This window comes from Toxotes jaculatrix, chromosome 15, assembly GCF_017976425.1.
Source record: "Toxotes jaculatrix isolate fToxJac2 chromosome 15, fToxJac2.pri, whole genome shotgun sequence".
NCBI lineage: Eukaryota > Metazoa > Chordata > Actinopteri > Toxotidae > Toxotes > Toxotes jaculatrix.
In genome coordinates, this window is record NC_054408.1 from 25,383,429 (window position 1) to 25,402,211 (window position 18,783).

The 18,783-nt window shown below is 40.1% G+C and overlaps 1 protein-coding gene across 1 annotated transcript; it reads left to right on the forward strand.

The window, feature by feature from the left end:
* Nucleotides 1-2,266: 2,266 nt before the first annotated feature.
* On the forward strand, nucleotides 2,267-18,699 carry LOC121194764 (ribosomal RNA processing protein 1 homolog B-like). Its single transcript, XM_041057778.1, has 16 exons — nucleotides 2,267-2,472; nucleotides 2,954-3,036; nucleotides 4,853-4,910; nucleotides 5,011-5,096; nucleotides 8,187-8,248; nucleotides 8,344-8,473; nucleotides 9,388-9,452; nucleotides 9,983-10,188; nucleotides 10,671-10,786; nucleotides 11,352-11,449; nucleotides 13,309-13,328; nucleotides 14,012-14,158; nucleotides 15,331-16,601; nucleotides 16,712-16,873; nucleotides 17,745-17,811; nucleotides 18,313-18,699. Exons 1-16 carry the CDS (start codon nucleotides 2,346-2,348, stop codon nucleotides 18,513-18,515), a joined length of 2,901 nt encoding a protein of 966 aa, XP_040913712.1. The 5' UTR covers nucleotides 2,267-2,345; the 3' UTR covers nucleotides 18,516-18,699.
* Nucleotides 18,700-18,783: the final 84 nt, after the last annotated feature.

The following is an 18,783-nucleotide window of genomic DNA, read 5'->3' on the forward strand; positions in this document are numbered from 1 at the left end:
AAACATGGTTGGGATGAGGCCCCATGTTCATCAAGGCTGCCTAGATTCACTATATAAATGACTATCGGTCCTGAATTTCAACTACATAATTTAGATTATCTGCAAATATACCAGTTTTGTATAACTAAAGTATTTTAATAAAATGTCCAGGGTTAAAAGAAAACCAAACTTGTGTATTAGTGAAATAATACGAGCACAAAATGTAGTCCAGACACAGTTGTTGGCTCCCTTCGCTAATATTTGGCTGCAGAACCTTTGGCAACAGTGACAACCTCTAAACTTTTCTTGAAGCCATCTCGAAGCTTCTTGCACTGTCTGCTGGTAGTTTCTGTCTCTCCTCCACTGCCGTGCGTTCAGACTTGTAGGTTTGCAGGAATTCTTTTTGTAGTGGCAGATTCCAGCACTCCAAAAGTTTTCAATGGGATTAGGTCAAGACTCATAGCTGCCCAGTTTAAAAGGCTCCATCAGTTCCTTTTCAACCCTTCTTTTGTGCTGCTGGGTGTGTGCTTTGGATCATGGTCTCAAGACTCAAGACCTTCACCTCAAACCAAGTTTTCTGACACTGGGTGACACACTTTGCTCTAAAATACCTTGGTAGCCTTGTGATTTCATCATTCATTTGATAGACTTAGTGGCTCCAGTACCAGAGGAAGCCCCACAGCATGACAGAACCTCCACCATATTTTAGTAGGTAGAGTGTTCTCTTCCTTATTGGTTCCATGTCATGCATTGCTTTCCCTCCCTCTGCTTAGCAAACTTCCACCAACATGTCAAGTTTGCTATACAAGAGTAGAATATACTTTTTAAGCAGTAAAACCTTCATTCAATGGTTAATTCAGACCATGTTAACACTAGAAATTAAGCACAGGTGAGTCTTTTTATGTTAGGGTTAGTAAAAATCTGGACTCAACCTCAGAACTCAGACACATAGTGTCCAGCAGATCAAAAACAGGTTTATTGTGGATGGGAGTTGGTGAGGATGTGAGAAAGGAGCCAGGGCAGACAGTGGAGCGGGGCAGGCAGAGCAAAACTGTGTTCAGCAGAACTGACAGACAAGCTGGAGAACCTGTGAGCGAGCAGAATCAGGGACAAACAGGTCGACTGTTACCTGGATCAGGCTATGTCTGCTGGTCCTCCCTTATTACTGCTTCCAGGTCACTGTTGCTGCCATACAAATGGAAGGAGGAATGGTGTCTGGACTGCCATGTAGAGCCCAGAGAGCTCCAAGAACTTGGCAGACTGAATGCAGGCCAGGTATTTATGATCAGTCCACAACACAAGTCCACAAAGGTAGTTCAAAACCCTCCAACCAGTGTCTCGATTCTTCAAGCGCCTATTTCTCAGTCAAAAGCTCCATATTGCCAAAATCATAATTACTTTCCATAGGAGTAAGCCAACGAGAGAAGAACACACAGGCTCTGATCAGGACTCAAAGACTGCAACAGAACAACTCCCACACCAATGTCCGATCTCCACAACTTTCACAATAAACTGACATTTCAGGTTGGATGAAACCACAAAGTGATTGAGGAAATCTCTCAGCACGTCATTTACAAGAGCTTGGAGCACAGCAGGAGCACTGGTTAAAACCAAAAGGCATTACCAGGTATTCAAAGGTAAAAGCAAAGGGTACATATATTTAACAGTGATCTGATTTAGATCAAAGAAGTCAGTGCAGGGACATGACCTGTGTTAATTCTGACCACTGTAATAATCAAGGTATTTCTCCTGCTGGCAGACAGATCATAGTAAGCCAGGTTGCTAATGGCGCTGCACTGTTTATTTTTATTTATTTAAACTGAGGTCCTCCTGTAATTAAACAATTCAAGTTGCAGGATTAAGTCTTTGTTAAAATATACACTACTGCTCAAAAGTTTGGGATCACTTGGAAATTTTCTTGTTTTACATGGAAACACACATTAAATTAGTCTGATTAGGAAATATAACAAATGAACAGGACATGCTGACATTGTCGGAGTCAGAAATAATGATTTTAATGGAAATGATGAATGTGTTCTTCAGACTTTGCTTTCATAAAAAAACACCTTTTGCCTGGCAGGCTCTGATGGACAAAGTTTAGTAATCGGGATAATGTAGGAGCAGACTGACTCCAGGAGATGGCAGTACTGCAGCTATTTGGATGCCAGCTGACGATAAACAGAAGAAGAAGAAGAAAGGCAACCGGATGAGCGGCTTTCAAACGCTTCGATGCTCTCGTGCGTAAGTGCAACATGCAGAGCTCTGGTGACGCCATCAGTTCGCGCCGTACGAGGAAACGTGGGACGAAGAAGACAGAGCAAAGTAGTGGGGGCGAGAGAAGTGTCCCCACGTGAAGAGGTGTGAGCATGGCGTCCATTCAGGAGCCCGAGGTCCAGTTCGCGCAGAAATTAGCCTCCAACGAGAAGCCCATCCGGACCAAGGCCATAAAGAAACTGAGGAAATACATAAATGTCAGGTCACAGAAAGCGACAGGTAAGCTAGCCTGTGTTTGCTAGCCAGCTAGCTTCGGCTTGCTTCAACAGCTTAAGTACAGGGTAAACACTAAACTAGCATCAGCTTTGGTTTGAAAATAAAGACACATTAGTAATTAAAACCCACTGTTTGAAAGGTAACTAGTGCCAGACTGGTTCATATTCCATTGATGTTAAAATACATGGTAGCTGGTGCACACGTGTGGAGGTAAGTCAGTGTCTGTAGTTAGCTAATGTTGCAGCTGGCCGTCAGTTAACTGTAGGGCAGCAATGATAATCAGATTATTATCCTTGTTAATTCACTTATTGCAACATAATATTCTGAAATATGCAGTCAATGAGACCAGTGACTGAAGATGATGTCAGCTGTCAAAAACTAAAATAATTAATGATCACTTTAGTTTACAGTTTTTGTGTATAGCTAACTTGCATTCTGGACTCAGGAAATGTGTCACACATGAAATCTTCCCTCTTCTGTGTAGGTGGATTCACAGGTGATGAACTGCTCAAGCTTTGGAAGGGTCTTTTCTACTGCCTGTGGATGCAGGACAAACCACTGCTCCAGGTATCTGCTTCTTGTGTTGTTTTTTTTGTGTTGTCGCTTGTGTACGCACTTCAGTTTTCAAATGTGATGGTAGTTTTACATGTCGACCTTGTGTTGGATTAAGCACTAAGTCAATTTTCCGCAAAATTCACATTGGTAGGTTTACTAGTAACACCTTTATCTCAGCTCAAATCTGAATAGATTACTGTCAGATTAATAGAAAGGCTACAGCAGCAAAAGGTTGATTACAATCAGAGAGATTAAATCAGAGTATTATCTTAATTGACATTTCTTATGCATAAAGAAACAATGTGTTTAATAAGCCAGAGTAGTGCCGGGAAAAAAGAATTCAAGAAAAAGCTCATACTGTCACTGTAATCTCCTTCCCTGTGTTTCCCAGTTATGTTATGATAAATATTCATCAAAATGTTTCAGCATGTGAGAAAATATGAATGTGATTCCCAAGTTGATCTCTGAAATGGATCAGAAAGTGGATCAGTTAATTCACTGCGAATGTCCCTTCTGCTCACAGTGGTCATTAATTAAGGCTTGTCTCTCACAAAAGCCTGTGTCTTTTTGGATATCAGCATTTTCCAGCTCCCTGTAGTTCTGTAGCAGTGACTGTCAGAAGCCTTTACAGAGTATTTCTGCTCAAAAGACTCCAGCACATAAATGAAGTCAGTAGTGTTTTATCTGGTAACACTGGGCACAGGTGCAAAGAGCTGCAGAAACAGAAACTCTTCTGTTTGGCATTCATAGGCCATGTGTCTCGTATTAATGGTCAGTATTTGATAGATCTGGTATGTTGGTACCTGCATATATGTTTGCAGATGGAACCTTTATTAGATAAATGTTTTCTTCGTTGCATTTTGTGTATTTTTCACCCATACTTTTCTTCTGGTGTAAATTGTATTTGTAATTTTTCTTTATTTAATTGCTTTTGTTTTTATTATCAAATTATTTACTGCTAATAATTATACAGTCATTTTAATGGTTAAGTTTGTTGCTCAGTTGAGAATTGGCAGTTACTTTATAAACTGATTAATTATTTCAGCCATTTCTTTTAAGGAAAAATCTTCCAGCTTCTCAAAAATGGGCTTTGGCTGTTTTTCTTTGTTATATGACACTAAATTAGACATTTGTATGTTTTGCTTGGACAGAAAGGGCACATTGAAGACATTTCTGTGGGCTCTGTACTAATATCAATGGAGTTTAGGATTAGGGGTTCCATAATTTTATTTAACAATTCATGGATTAATTGAAAAGAAAAACAATCTGGAAATAAACTGATAATAGGTCAAACATTGGTTGTAGCCTTGTGTCTGTCACAGCTTTCTAACAAGTTTGAGCATTATAGGCCATTTAAGCCGGCAGTTTTGAAATGTTTAATCTATTTAAAGTTCACAAAATAGTGAAATGTGCTTGTAAAATGTTCTGATGGTCCAAAGTGACATTCAGATTTTCAAGATTTCAAAACCTTTAAATATTCATACGAATAATCAAAAACACAGAAAAACTGCAAGCCTGTGTTGGTTGATTTAATTAAGTGGTCAACTCTATAGTGAGCATTGTATAGTGAGCAAAAATGATGCCGTTCAGTGTTTTTGTAAAAAAAAAAACAAATATCAGCTAAAAGATTGCGGACTTGCCACTGGCGTCTTGAGGCTTGTGCTTTTCTCATCATCTTGATGGGAAAGGAAAACCTACTCAAAGCCCAAACCAGAGACATTTACATCTGTGCCTGTCATAAACTGTGAAATGTGACAATGAATGTGTTTAGTCAATGTGTTCCTGATTTGAAATGTACATTCACTCACTTCACTTTTTGGCTTATAAGGAGGAGCTGTCAAACCAGATCTCCACCCTGATCCACAGCTTCCACGATATTGATGGACGTAAGTTGTCCGCATGTGATTTCATAAGAGCAAGTAAAATCAGGTCATGGCACCTGAGAACAGCCCTGGACTTTTCATGACAATGTGCTGTTCCCTGCAGAGCTTTTATACCTGGAGAGCTTCCTGCAGACCTTCAAACGAGAGTGGACTGGAATCGACAGGTTGCGGATGGACAAATTCTTCCAGGTTAGTGTGGGGACAATGTTAAATGAGTTTTACCTTCTTTAAGGCAGCTGTTGAAGTGAGGTGCTTCACTGTTGAATAACTGAAGTCTTTGGGTAAAATAAAAAGGTATGTGGTGTAGTTTCATGACCTCCCTACATGACCGCCAATGGCAAGTTGATAGAAAATTTTCATATGATGAAATCAGAATACTTGTAACAAGGTATATTAGTTGTAAAAAAGATTTCAAACATAGTCATATGCTATATAATGTGATCTAAACTATCACCTACTCAACCAAAACCTCATAAAAGAAATATTTTAGTGAAAGAAGAAGTGAAGAGGCTTTTAATAAACTGCTTTTTATCTGGTTAAGCAAATAAGAAGAATTTACTGTGACAATGACAACTTGACAGACACTTAGTCTACCAAACACTGACTTTAGAATTGTTTACACTAAAAAAAAAGTACTAGCATTCTGCTTCTACAACACTGTCACACTCACAATTGACCATTTAAAAGAAAAAGGATCAAAGCCAATGGAGTAGGGCCAGCCATATTATGGAAGTTTTTAATGGGAGTTTAATATTTGTAACCCACAGAAGACAACAATCCACAAATATCTCACTATCCACAAACATTTACTTTTTAATTTGTGTTGTGTAAAATCATATCCACAAAAATGTGCAGTGATTTGCAAATACACATAGCTTTCTTAGTAAACATCTACGCCATAGATCCATTAAACCACAGGGTTTTGCACATTTATCAATCGCTTCCTGTCCATTTGTGGACCATGTGACATCCGTGACTTCCCTCGTATTTCTTTGCGTATTCTTAATTTGTACCCAAGCCGATGTGTAGAAGAAAATCCTCCAATGTGAGGTGCAGTTACTAGTTACACCAGCAGGTGGTGACATTGCCTCATATGAGATCTACAGTCTATATGGACAACGAGGAGGAGGACAGCAGCCTGGCTTCAGTCAGGAGGACAGCATGTTTTTTTTAACGTAGTGGCTGTGATTCAGGATAGGGTTCATCACTGTCATCTCCAGATGAGCGTGCAGTGCCGTTCTTGTTTACTTCTTTGTGTTAGCTGTGGAAGTTGTATACAAGCCAGCTCACGTTGATCATTTAGTTCAGGCAGAAGGAGGCATGTCTGTGAGGCATGAATAGCAGCAATAGATGCTGTAACTGTAAACTGTAAAACAATCCTGAGGTGAAATGGGAGAAAATGAAGCTAAGCTAACTTTATTTAGCTTTAGACATTTGTGGTCTTCCAACACCACAGTATTTCCACCTCATGGGCATTAAACTGTGATCATGTGACACACTTCTTTTGAAACCATGGCCTAGTCTCTGTGACCTCTACTACTTCTATTACTGCTACTGCAGATACTAATACTGTCCCTAGCACTACTACAACTATTACTACTACAACTGTTAATACTACACCTCAGAGTCCTTCATAACAACCTATCAACACACACGTTGTGTTAATGTAACTTCAGTTTTAGAGAATGTTTCACTATGACCACTGTATTTTTTTTGTTCTGTAGTGTAATTTCACCTGAGCTCACTGTCCACTCAAATTTGCCAGAGACTGGGAGGACAGTGATCATCTACACATGCCTGATTTGGACTTAGTCTGCTAGAAAGTGACAACCCCCCGAGCACTCAGGGTGGCAATAAATCCCTTCCAACACTCAGACTGTGATGGTGTTGATATTTATTTGGAGACAGTGGAGTTTGTCCACAGTAGAAAAATTTGATCATAAGTTGTCAACAACAATAAAACCCTGCCTGGCGCTTGTGCAGGGTTGACTCATCCTCAGATGTTGACATGTAAATATAAAAAAACACTTTAGTGGACTGAGAATGTGAAAGGACAGCAGTGAATGCATTTAAAGCACGTCATCACTTCTGGTATAAAATTTTGTGTTGAATTCAATTACACATTTGTGGATTGTCTTTTGTGGGTGACAGAGTCACATAAAAACTTCCGTAAGACATTGTCTTCCACACCTTCTTCCTTGTCAAAATCGTGTTACCCACAGTGCAACTCTGATAAGCTCAGTGCTTTCTAACTCCACACCCCCTGTTCTTTTACTTTTCAGCCATGTGGTTTTCAGCCCCAGCGGGCGCTGAGTCAAGTGATGTTATTTGCCTCAAATATCAGACTCCACACAGACACTAAAAGCTTAACCCATCTTTTTCATATGTGCAGTAGTACTCCCCAGCACTTGGACAGACATGCTGCTGTGTAAAACCTGTGGCTGTTTTCACATCAGCCTAAATTTGCCACTAACATCGTGTGTTGAAATCTGTCAGTTAAGCACTGATTTTCCTGATTTAGATGAAAATGTTGCTAATGTTGGACTATATTTAATTAGGTTCTTGTATGCGTGTTTGTCTTTAAATAACATTTAACATTTGTTAAATGATTTAACATTAAAGTGTAGAAAATCATGTTGAGAATTTTCAAAGTAAAGCACTGAAATCATTTTGGTATCAGTACAGAAACACTGGAATAAAAATATCTTGAACAATACCCTGTCCTGTTTAGCTGCTTCGGTTTGAGTGTCCTGCAAACTGCATGCTGGCTCACTGTCACACTGTTAGGACTTATTGGGACAAATAACTGACCTGTCCAATCTGTTTTTACTCTTATTTGGTGGTTGTTAACTTCAAGCCCTGCAAAGACATGTTCACATTTGTAGTCAGCAGAGACTACTTGTTGTTAACACAGAATAACAAGATATAACCTGACATAGTAAATAAGTAAACAGCAATGAGCACAAACGACACCCAGTGAGCTGAACCTCAGTTACAGAGCCTGGAGTCACTCCACCATCAACATCTTCAGCCTGACCATACTGACAGGTTCCCTAAACTGTGGTACACAGCCTGCTTGATTTGGTGACTGGGCAGCGTGAATAAATGAACCAAATACAGAAATAATGCAAGAAAGTTCATTTCTGTGCTTTGGTTCAGCCGATAGAAAACAATCATTGTGTGACTGCACAACACAGTGTACTGCTCTAAGTTGTGGTTTGAAAATGAATCTCTTTGAATTAACGTTTACTTTCCTCTTATTTTTTGTTTCTCTCACAGCTAGTTCGCTTCATGTTCAGACAAACCTTTGAGTTGCTGAAGAGGAAAAACTGGGAGAGCAGGTAATGTATTAACATAAAATGTCTTCTGTAAAACCTTTATGGTCATGTTTGCGTCATACTTTTGACGTGAATAACTGTTTACTTTGTCTCCTCAGTGTGGTTTCCAGGTTTCTGGAGCTATTAACGGCTCAGCTTCTGCAGAGTGGAAGCGCAGCGCCCAGCGGGCTGCAGTTCCACATCCTGGACCTTTACATGACTGAACTGGCAGCTGTGGGTTCAGCAGAGGTACAACACTGTTACTGTTTTTAAGAAATAACGGGTTATTGAGGTTGCTGAGTTACACACTTGTGTTACTGAGCTCCTGCTGTGTGTGTGTGAGTTGATTTGAAGCAGACTGGAAGTCCAGCGTTGCTGTTGTTTGTCATTGACTCTGGGGGAAATCGATGATAAACAGGAACTGGCGATTTATATTTTAATACATAACACATCAGGGTGGTAAAATCACAAGAAATACTAAAGTTGCAGTGTACTGTAGCAGAGGCTCCGTTCCTGCATGAAGTGAAGCGTACCACTGCTGGGTTAAAATAAATCCCATTTCCAATTAATTTTTTTTTTTTAGAATTTTAGATTTTTATTTGTAAAGAAACAACGCTGATTCTTAAAATCCTGAGACTGATCTTTGCATTTGTGCCATGTCTCAGTAACATGTAGATCTGCTCTACATGTTATATGCGTGCACTGGTTTAATTGATTTTAATTTAATTTTAATTGTTAGCTGTTCTGATTGAGCTCAGAAGGGAGCTTACAAGATCACCTGCTCATCGTCTCTGCTTGAAGCTACATTAGCCACCACTAGCATAACACACATCAATCTGTGACAAAGGTGTAGTTCTCTGTTAAGGGTTAGGGGAAAATGATAAAGCCAGTGTGTTAACCAGCTCCTCCAATGTCTCCTCTTGTAACCTTTCTCTCTGTTTGTAAGGTGAGAATGATGTTGATCCTCTGCTGATTGTTTTTAGGCCATGATGATGCTTTACTTGTGTCTCGGAACTCAAGGAAGAAAACAGTTTATCTAAATCGCTGTCGGAATTTTCTGCTGATTTGCTAATAAATGAATAAGCAGTTGTTCCAGCTCTCCATCATGAGCAAATACATTTCTCCTACGGTTATCCTGACATGGTCTTTTTCTTTTCTCACAGCTCACTGCTGATCAGAACCTGATGTTCATCGAGCCGTTCTGCAAAACAGCAGCCAAAACCAAAGAGTAAGTCCACATCACCTCAGCTTTCTCTGCTTGATTCATTGTAATGCTGTTTCTTTTGATGTATGTTTTTGTGTATGTTTTTGATTTTTTTTTACGGCGAATAGATGCATAGAAGTTGATGGCTGTCTGTATTTGATGCTAGTGCAGGTGGAGCTTTTGCAGTTTTGTATTTCATGGTTGAAACATAAATTTACCTAAAACCTGACATCTTTCTTTGATTATGTTCCAAAGCACCTGTGGAATGCTTTTATGGATTTGCATTTCAAACTCTCTGTGTAGTTTTTGATTGGGATCAGTGGAAACCTTGACACTGGGCTGTGGACCACAGAGGCATGATTGTAATATAAATCTTCATGTAACTGATGTTGTATTTCAGAGTTACCTGTTGACTGACTGTTTATCCAGGTCTGAACTGATCCACATGCAGTGAACCTGAAACAGCTTGATGATATGAGATATTGCTAACAGCTTGCTTTCCATCTGCTCATTCTGCTGTCTCTGTCTTCTTCTCTTGCCATCCGTCTCGTCAGTCGGACTCTCTTCAGCGCCATCTGCAACAGCATCTTCAGCAGTATTATTGACCAGGCTCCCTTCGCCATTGAAGATTTGATGAGGGAGGTGAAAGCGAATGAGGACTCAGACTCAGGACAGGCCTCTGAAGAGGACTATGAAGACCACATAAAAGAGCAAAAGAGCAAACCACTCAGCGAGAAATGGACATGGAAGCAGATCAATGGTACATCTTGAAAAAAATTATAAAAATTCTAACCAGGACTGGAATTTTGTTGATTAGAAGATTAATACATTTCTCTCGAAAGTGATTGTTATTTTCAGATACAAATTCTATAACTAAGATGTTTTGGAAACTGCAAGGTTATGGAAAACCTCTGAGGCTGGTAGGTCTCATGGAAGAACCAAATTATTTTTGAGAATAAATTACTGATCCATGTTTTCAAATTAATAAATCATGTGAAGAAGTTACAAAATTCACAGCAGACAGTCTCTCGTAGGAGAGCTGCTAGCTGCTTTGAGCTGCCTTCAGCCCACATGAATTTAACGATAATATTATTAGTCACCTTTTGTTATTTATTCTTGCAGTGTTGTGTGTGTGTGTGTTAGTAAATGTAAAGTGCTTTAAAATGTTTGCTTGTTTTAGTGTACTTGTAGTTTTAATATTTTTAATGAGAACTTAAGTTCACCTGTCATGTTTGGTTTTAGGTAGGAAATCAAATGATGAGGAAGAAGAAGAAGAGCAGGATGAGGATGACCTTCTTCACTTGGATGACTCTGACCCAGAGGTGCCAGGTGATGAAGACATCGGTCCAGTCCTACAGGTGAAGCTTCACGTTTTTTTGTTTTTTTTTCATTTTGAGATCTAATCTGTTAATCTGTGTAGTGGTTTTGTGCTTTGTAAGGCTTGTGTTTGGAAACAGGCTCTCTGGAGTGTCACATTGTCCTTGAACACAGGATCAGAGTTAAATCCAGTTTCTCCTCTTAGCTGTATGATTGAACAGTGTTAATAGAACCTTTAAAAAAATATAAAGCTGGAGAACTACCTATTACAAGTCTTTGCAAACTCAAAAGAATTGAAAATTTCTGCTTGAAGGAAAAAAAAAATTGAAAATGACTTCCAGTAATGCAAAGTATTCTATTGGTGAAATATGCAGAAATAGCTGGAAAGCGTAGCAGCCAAATTAGGGCTGATTACTGTCATTCATTCCCTGTCGTTCATTCACAGGCTCTGATTTTCTTTCGCAGATCAGAATTTCTTTCTGCTCTGAAAAATAATTTGAACATATGTGTTATTGTTCCTCATCAGTTTGAGTCAGATAGTGGGTATATGTGATAGGACGGTGATGAATGAGTTTTGTTCCAATGGGCTGTGTGTGTGTGTTGTAGTTTGACTATGTGGCCCTGGCAGACAAGCTGTTGGAGTTAGCCAGTCGGAGCAGTACACCCAGCTCAAACAGACAGAGACTCTACAAAATCATCAAAGTGTGAGTACCACCTCTCACACTATATTCAGTGTGTGTGTGTGTGTGTGTGTGTGTGTGTGTGTGTGTGTGTGTGTGTGTGTGTGTGTGTGTGTGTGTGATTCAAAGTATAACGTTTTCACTGTGTTTGATCTGATCGGCATTTTCACAGCAGACATTTTGACTTATAGTAGGAACTGCACATTAATGGCATTAATGATGACTCTGCTCTATTCAAGTATCTATTCGGCTTCTGCAATAAATATATCAGACATCAGAACATCTGAAGCTTAAGAATAAATGGGTAAACCAAGTTTTTCAGGCGCTCGATTTGCTTACCCACTTGTCCAGGAATGATATTAATAGTATTAGGCGACCCTGAACGGCAAGACGTGCAGTGTAAAACCTGCAAAGCTAAAGTCGCTACGTCCCGAGGTAATACGACCAATCTCTATCAACATTTGAGACAACACAGAGAATAATTCGACGAGCGCATGCAAATAAAAGCCCAACCATGTAACGTGAAAGATAAAACTGAAAACCGCCTGAAAGAACTACAACGTACAATCACGGATACATTTTGAAAATGTTTTATTTATTTTTAAATTTTTGATATTAAGTTATTTGGAACAAACAGTCTATAATCTTCAGGTTTTGTATTTTTTTTTGTCTCATTATTCTATGTGTTGTCCTTGATATTCAAGCAAGCATTAAGGTGGTGACTCATGACACCATTAATTTATAATATCGTAATCGCAATCGCAATATTGTCCACAATAATCGCAATCGCACATTTTCATCAAATTGTGCAGCACTATCATAGATCCAGATGGACATTTTATTATCATTAATTGGCCCATTAACAAACTTGTGGAGTCCAGTGTTATCATAACTGATATGAATGATGGCTAAGAAAATAAGTTGTACTAGACCATGATTCCTGTCTGTGTGGTTAATGGAAAAAAAGCCAAACTTGATGACTGAATCTGAAATGAGACCTAAGAGGTATTGAAAACTGTGCCCATCTGTTCCAGTCTGCACCTCTGAGGAGTCAGGTTAGTGGAGGTCAGTTTGTGTCAGTGACCTAACTTTGAATTCTGGTTCATTCCAGCAGTAATCAGACTATAAGACCTGTTATAAAACATTTATAACTGCATAGAGATCAATACTTCTGTTATCATTTAATTATTAAAAAAATACTACATTTTGCACTAATATAACTAGAAATATCAGGATTAAGGATATTAAATTTTAAGTGGATGCTTTGCAGAGTAAAATGAACAAGCCTTTCACAGCATGACAGATGCTCTGCTAAATTAACTTCCGGCAGGTTTATACTACCCTGTTGAACACAGTAGAAGCTAACTTAATTTGCCATTTCAAGTGTCACGTACAAAACAAACACACAGGGTGTGTGTGCAACATTTCACACCCATTACTTTCTGGACAGGAGAAAAACCAACCTGCACACCAACCATAAGGCTGAACAGCCTAAAGTAAAATCAAACATGTTCATTACAGCAGCAGATAGCAGAAAACAGAGCTGGAAGGAGTGTGAGTTACCAAAGCTGGCAAAAAAGATGACAAAGGAATGATCACACCACCTTACTGAAGTGTTTGATACCCTTTCAGAGCTCCTCTCTACACCAGCCAATCAGCATTCAATATGAATGGTGATGTGTAAAGGTTGTTAAAAGCTGGTTCTCCCCTCTGCTGATGTCCCAACTGCTGCACCTAAAGAAAGTTATTGACTTTTGATTTTTAGTTTGTTTAGTCGTGGATTAACTCCTGACCTCCTGTGATATTTATACTGCACCAATGAATGACATTTGCTTGAATCTAATGCATTTTGTTCTTCTCCCTCACCTTGTGTTGGATCTCAGACTGCGTGACCTTGGTGAAGGTAGGAGCTGGTGATCGCACCTTATTTTTTCACACTCTTAGAAAAACTGTTAAATTCTTGATCTGATTGCTGCGGCTCAGGAGCAAGAGCAGGCTGTCCCATAATCAGAAAGTCAGTGGTTTGATCCCTGGCTCTTCCATTCTGTATGTCAAAGTGTCATTTGGCAGTGACACTCCATGGTCCCCTCCATGGTCAGATGCCCTTCTTGGACACACTGAACATACCTGCAGAATATTGTCAGGGATGGATCAGGCTGTAGAAAGATTCTTTGTCAGGTTTATTGAAGGAGGATATAAGATAAGATTTGAATGAGAACTTGTGGCCAGATTGACCAACACTGTTGTATTTCTATATCTGTAGCTGTATATTTGTACTGCATGTATAGTAAGTATGTACAGTATTGTACTGCATCACTGGAATCACTTTAGTTTCATTTTATGTGCACTTAGAATTACTTGACGAAAAATAGCAGTAAATGTATTTATTAGTGTTTTTAGGTCAGTGTTTTCTGAGTGAGGTTTCTCATTGGGAGACAGATGTTGAGTGATGGAGTGATAGAGTGCTCTGGTACAAACATTAACAAACAATTTACCAGACAGTGAACTCAACAGAGAGAAATGTGAGCTACAAATTGTAAAAACAATATCTGACCTTGTCTTACTCTGGTGTCTTTCTCCTCTCAGGCGTCTTTCCTCAGGATGAGTATCCAGAGGAGGTCTCCACAGATGAGGATGATGAAATGTTTGCCAGCAGGAAGAGGATGAAGAGACAAGGAGGAGATCACATGGAGGAGGATGAGGAGGGGACAATAGCAGCAAAGAAAAGTAAAGGTAACACTGATGCCTCTATAGCCTGGATGACATTTATTAACACATAGGCCTACACTTAATTTAAATGTTGGGGATATTCATTTTCTATGTTGAGTCAGTTTAAATTCTGTGAAGAGCAAGTAAGAAAAAGTAGAAAAAAAGGAGGAAAAATGTGTTTTTAGGGCTCCAAGCCCGAGGAGGCTGGGGAACCTTTTTTTGTTGTTTTTTTATTCTTGAATTGCATCACACTTCAGCTCTAGGGGGCGCCACAAATGCTAAAAGTTTATCTTGTAATAGACTGGTTAAATTCGTATGACATTCGGTACATGCTACAGAGTCATGACTCAGTCGATACATAAATATTTGGTAATGATTGATTAAAGTGGACCAGGCTTATTACAAAAAATCAAAATTTTAGCTCATGAGGGTTTTTGTCTGATTCTTCTTATTTTTACATTTTTGTTCTTCAGTTGGTCACAGTGGTCCAGCAGCATAAACTGTAAAATTTGTGTAGGTGAAATTTTCAGGGGCAACGTTAGAATGGTGCACGTCAGATGCCAAAAGTGATGCACATCCACCAGCAGGTGGTGCTAAAATCAATGCCAGTAACATAACGCATGCATTCCCTGAATTTAGCTTGTGGTATAAGCCACCTGCACTTGATTTATTTTTTTTTTTTTCGCAAAACCAAAAACAGAAAGAAAGCATTCTGACTGAGTACAAGGACATTCTGTTTTATGGCGGGTTTTATCCCGTCACATTAAGCTGTATTGGCAGCTGGAGACGGTAGAAGCTCAGAGGTCACTGAGGACCTGCCATTTGAAATCAAACCTTTCAAAAGCACAAAATTGCAAAGCATAATAATCAGGTGGATTGCATGTGTTACAGCATTGTGTCAAGGTGTGGCATATAGACCTATGGCAACTGAAGATTTTAAGTATAGCCTAAGCCTGCATGTGTATTTTTCTGGGTCATTTTTCATCAGTTAAAGTTGAATTCTTACTGATTCTTACCTCCTCCTCAGCACAGTGCTGTTTGAAACAGAAAAAGAGCTCTGCCTGAATCAGAGATGAAGAACTGCTTTTCTCTTACACTAAATATTGCCTGTGCAATGCTTTCCATTAATTTTGGGTGAATGGCACATGTTGCTTTGAAGTGTGAAGAGTAATTGGTCTGTGTCTCTGCTACTTCAGGGAAGAAAAAGGAGGCATCCACTCTCAACAAACAAAACCAGGACTTGGGAAAAGATGGCTGTGGACAAGCAGATGAAAACAAAAAGAAAAAGAAGAAGAAAAAGAAGAAGAAAGCAGTGCAGGGTGGAAGTTTAGGCTCAGAAGAGAATTCGGAGAGACCTCAACAGGGTCAAACTATGGCTCAAGCTCAAAGTACAGTTAAAGAGACTGGAGGACATCTGACGTGTTCACAAGCTGAAGATTTAGAAAAGGAAGCTGAGTTGCAGAACTCCAGCTCATCTGTAAAAGTCACAGAGGCAGCTTCTCCACAGGGTCAGTCAGAGACTCTGCTCCTCTCTGTGGAGCCCTGCACCACTGACAAGGACCAATCTGAAACCTTTTCAAAGAAGACAAAGAAGAAGAAGAAGAAGAGCCTGAAAGCAGAATTACTAACAGGTGGGACTGAGGCACAGATCACATCAATAAGCTGTGAGGCTTCAGAGGAAAACAATGCAACAACAGCACTGGAGACCGAAGCTACAATGCCTGCCATGAAGAAGAAGAAAGGTACGAAAGCTGAGAGGAAACCTGAGGGGAGCGAGGGCGAATCACAGATCCACGGTGTGATTTCAGACACATCAGTACACTGTGAGGATTCAGCAGATGGTGACACAGTCATCAGGGCTGAGAAGCCAACTGATGCTATAACTCCTGCCAAGAAGAAGAAGAGTAAGAAAAAGAGCCTCAAGGCAGATGCACAGGTTGAGGTAGAAGGAAAACACACCGACAGTGAGATCACATGTGAAGCATCACAACATAGCACAGCAACGCCACTTAAAAAGAAGACAAAGAAAAAGGACAAGCATGAACAGACACTTGAAGCTTCACCTGCTGCAGATGAAAGCACAGTAACACCACTGAAGAACAAGAGGAGGAAGAATCAAAAAGAAGCTATGACTGCAGAGGAGACCGCTCAGGTGGTGAATGCTGAGAAGCTGCTTTTTGAGATCACCATGACAACGCCAGCAAAGAAGAAGATGAAGACACCAAAGCTGGCAGCAAGCCAGACCACTGAGATGAAAGATGAAAGCCATCTGCAGGTGGTTGGCAGTACGGATGCAGAGCTCCCATTGGATGAAACTGAGATGGTTTCTTCTTCCAGGAAACCCACCAAGAAGAAGAGGAAGATCCCTGTGGAGTTTGAGTATGAGGCTGATGAGCTGGAGGCGGCTGCACTGATCAGTGACCCTGCAGAAGGAGAGACTGGTGCCAAGAAGACTAAGCTGGGAACTGTAAGTATGTGATGAGGTTAAATGGTTCAGATGAGGTGAAGTGACTGAAGTGACACACTGTCTTCTTACACTGGGACATAATTGTTCTCTGAAATGATTTCCCACCTCAGGATGCTGAAGGGCCATCCACACCTCTGAGTGCTAAGAAGTCACAAAAGAAGGTGAAGACCCCCTCACAGGCAGTGTCTGACTTCATCACTTTTCAGAGCAACACTGTTGCCCCAACACCACTCTTCTTCAAGACAAAGGGAAGTCCCAGCACCCCACTGAAGGTAAAAGTGATGCAGTCACAACTACAGTCAGAACTAAGCCTCAAAAGGTCTGTTCACACAGATTACGAGAAAACTTTTAAAGGTGTTTCACAAAACCTGGACTAATAAAACATAAACTGTCCTTATGGTTCGATACCACGAGAGCTAAGGTAGAGCCAAGATATGGAGTACAATGATTTCAGTGCACTTGAAGGATGTTTTTCCCCTAAGCTGCTCAGAATCACACTGCTAAGCTGCTCTGCTAATGAATTTTTGAAATACTACTAGTATCCTGTCATGAGAGGATGAACAGTCAGTTCAGAAGCTCACCCAGACACATAGAGGGTACACGTGTTGGAGACACGCTCCCTTGCTCCCTTTTTTGGGAGTAAGGGAGACACACAGACACTCTGAGCCAGCAGCAGGACTGTTGGTCTCAGTCCCTGTTTTTTATTCTGTTCTTTGGTCATCAGGTTTTAACAATGTTATTAGATATTAGAATGGACAATTGGTGAAGCACTTTGTTAAAAGCTGATTACCTGACTGTCTCTGAATCTTAATGTGATGCTTTCTGGTCTTCTGGGAGAGAATACAAGCGTTGAATCTACAATAGAGGCAATAGAACAATCTGAAGGGGCAAACTAGTGAGTAGCATTGTACCAAAATGAACTGAATGGAAAAATGTCAGCTGCAACAACTAGAGAATCTGTTAAGGATGCTTTAGTTTCCTAATGGTCAGTTCATTCCCACCATAATGGGCTGGTTACTCCATCCTGAGGGCGTCATATAGGGCACAGTATCTCATGTTTTCCCATACAGTGCACCCTACAGGGGGAACTCTGGCGTACCATATATAACTGTGCCTTCTACTTTTTGTGTTTTTATTCCACAGAAGATTCAAACTCCCAAATCCGAATCCAAGAAGGTGACCTTTGGGCTCAAGAATAATAAAACAGCTGGTAAGATATTTATAAGAAATAATATGTGTTCAACGTCAAATTTTAAGAAACAATTTACTGTAAAGCAGAGGTGTCCAAACTGTTCCACAAAGGGCCATGTGGCAGCAGGTTTTTGTGAGTCAAGTCTGATGTGCTGCTGCTTGGTTGGAACAAAAACCAAATCAGGATCAGACTGAGGTCAGCAGCAGACTGAGATCAGGATGAGACTGAGATCAGCAGCAGTTGAATGACCTCTGAAGCTTTTAAACTGATATGGATCTAGTGTAAATGGATTGGAGAATTTCAGATTTCCATTTTTTCCCACTTTTCTCCACTTTTGAAATCTAAATACACCCTGTACAGAGACTATATTCTCATTTTCTGGTTCAAAGGTCAAGACTGAAGTGCGTTTCAGTTGCCTGCTGAGACTTTGCAAGTGTAATAAGCCCAGAGTGATTGTGGCAGAAAATGTTACAGATGTCACAGCTTGTGTAACATTTTTTTTCCAACGTCATTGTGCAGAGTTTAGGAAGACTGATCGCAGCCTTCTGGTGAGTCCAGACGGGTCATCACGAGTGCCCTTTGACCCAGAGCAGAAACCCAAGTTTGGGGTCTTGAAGTCTGCGGTCACCATCAAAAAGACCCCCAATGGCAAAGCAAAGACCAGCTCGAATACTCCAAAGAGCACGCCTAAGCGACGACCTTTGGCAGCAGACTTTTTCTAACTTCCCACGCCGGCAGACTGGAGATACAGATGCGATCCTCTTTGTGAACTTTTTAATAATAGACTGATTATAACAAATCCTGTTTTGGAGACATAGAGGTATTTTTTATGTTTAGCTGATAATCAGTGTTGTGCTTTGCCTCTTCGAGTGACTTGATGTTTGAATAAAGTTACTCGTTCCAGTTTTTCCAGTTTCATCAAATGTTCAGTTTGTGCCTGACTTAGTTTGATATAGAATACTTGAGACTTTGTTGAATATGAAGAAATTT

Coding starts and splice junctions, on each gene's coding strand:
- LOC121194764 (XM_041057778.1), top strand. CDS start 2,346: ATGGCGTCCATTCAGGAGCCCGAGGTCCAGTTCGCGCAGAAATTAGCC. Junction 10,189..10,670: donor GACATGGAAGCAGATCAATG/GTACATCTTGAA, acceptor GTTTGGTTTTAG/GTAGGAAATCAAATGATGAG. Junction 16,874..17,744: donor GTCCCAGCACCCCACTGAAG/GTAAAAGTGATG, acceptor TTTATTCCACAG/AAGATTCAAACTCCCAAATC.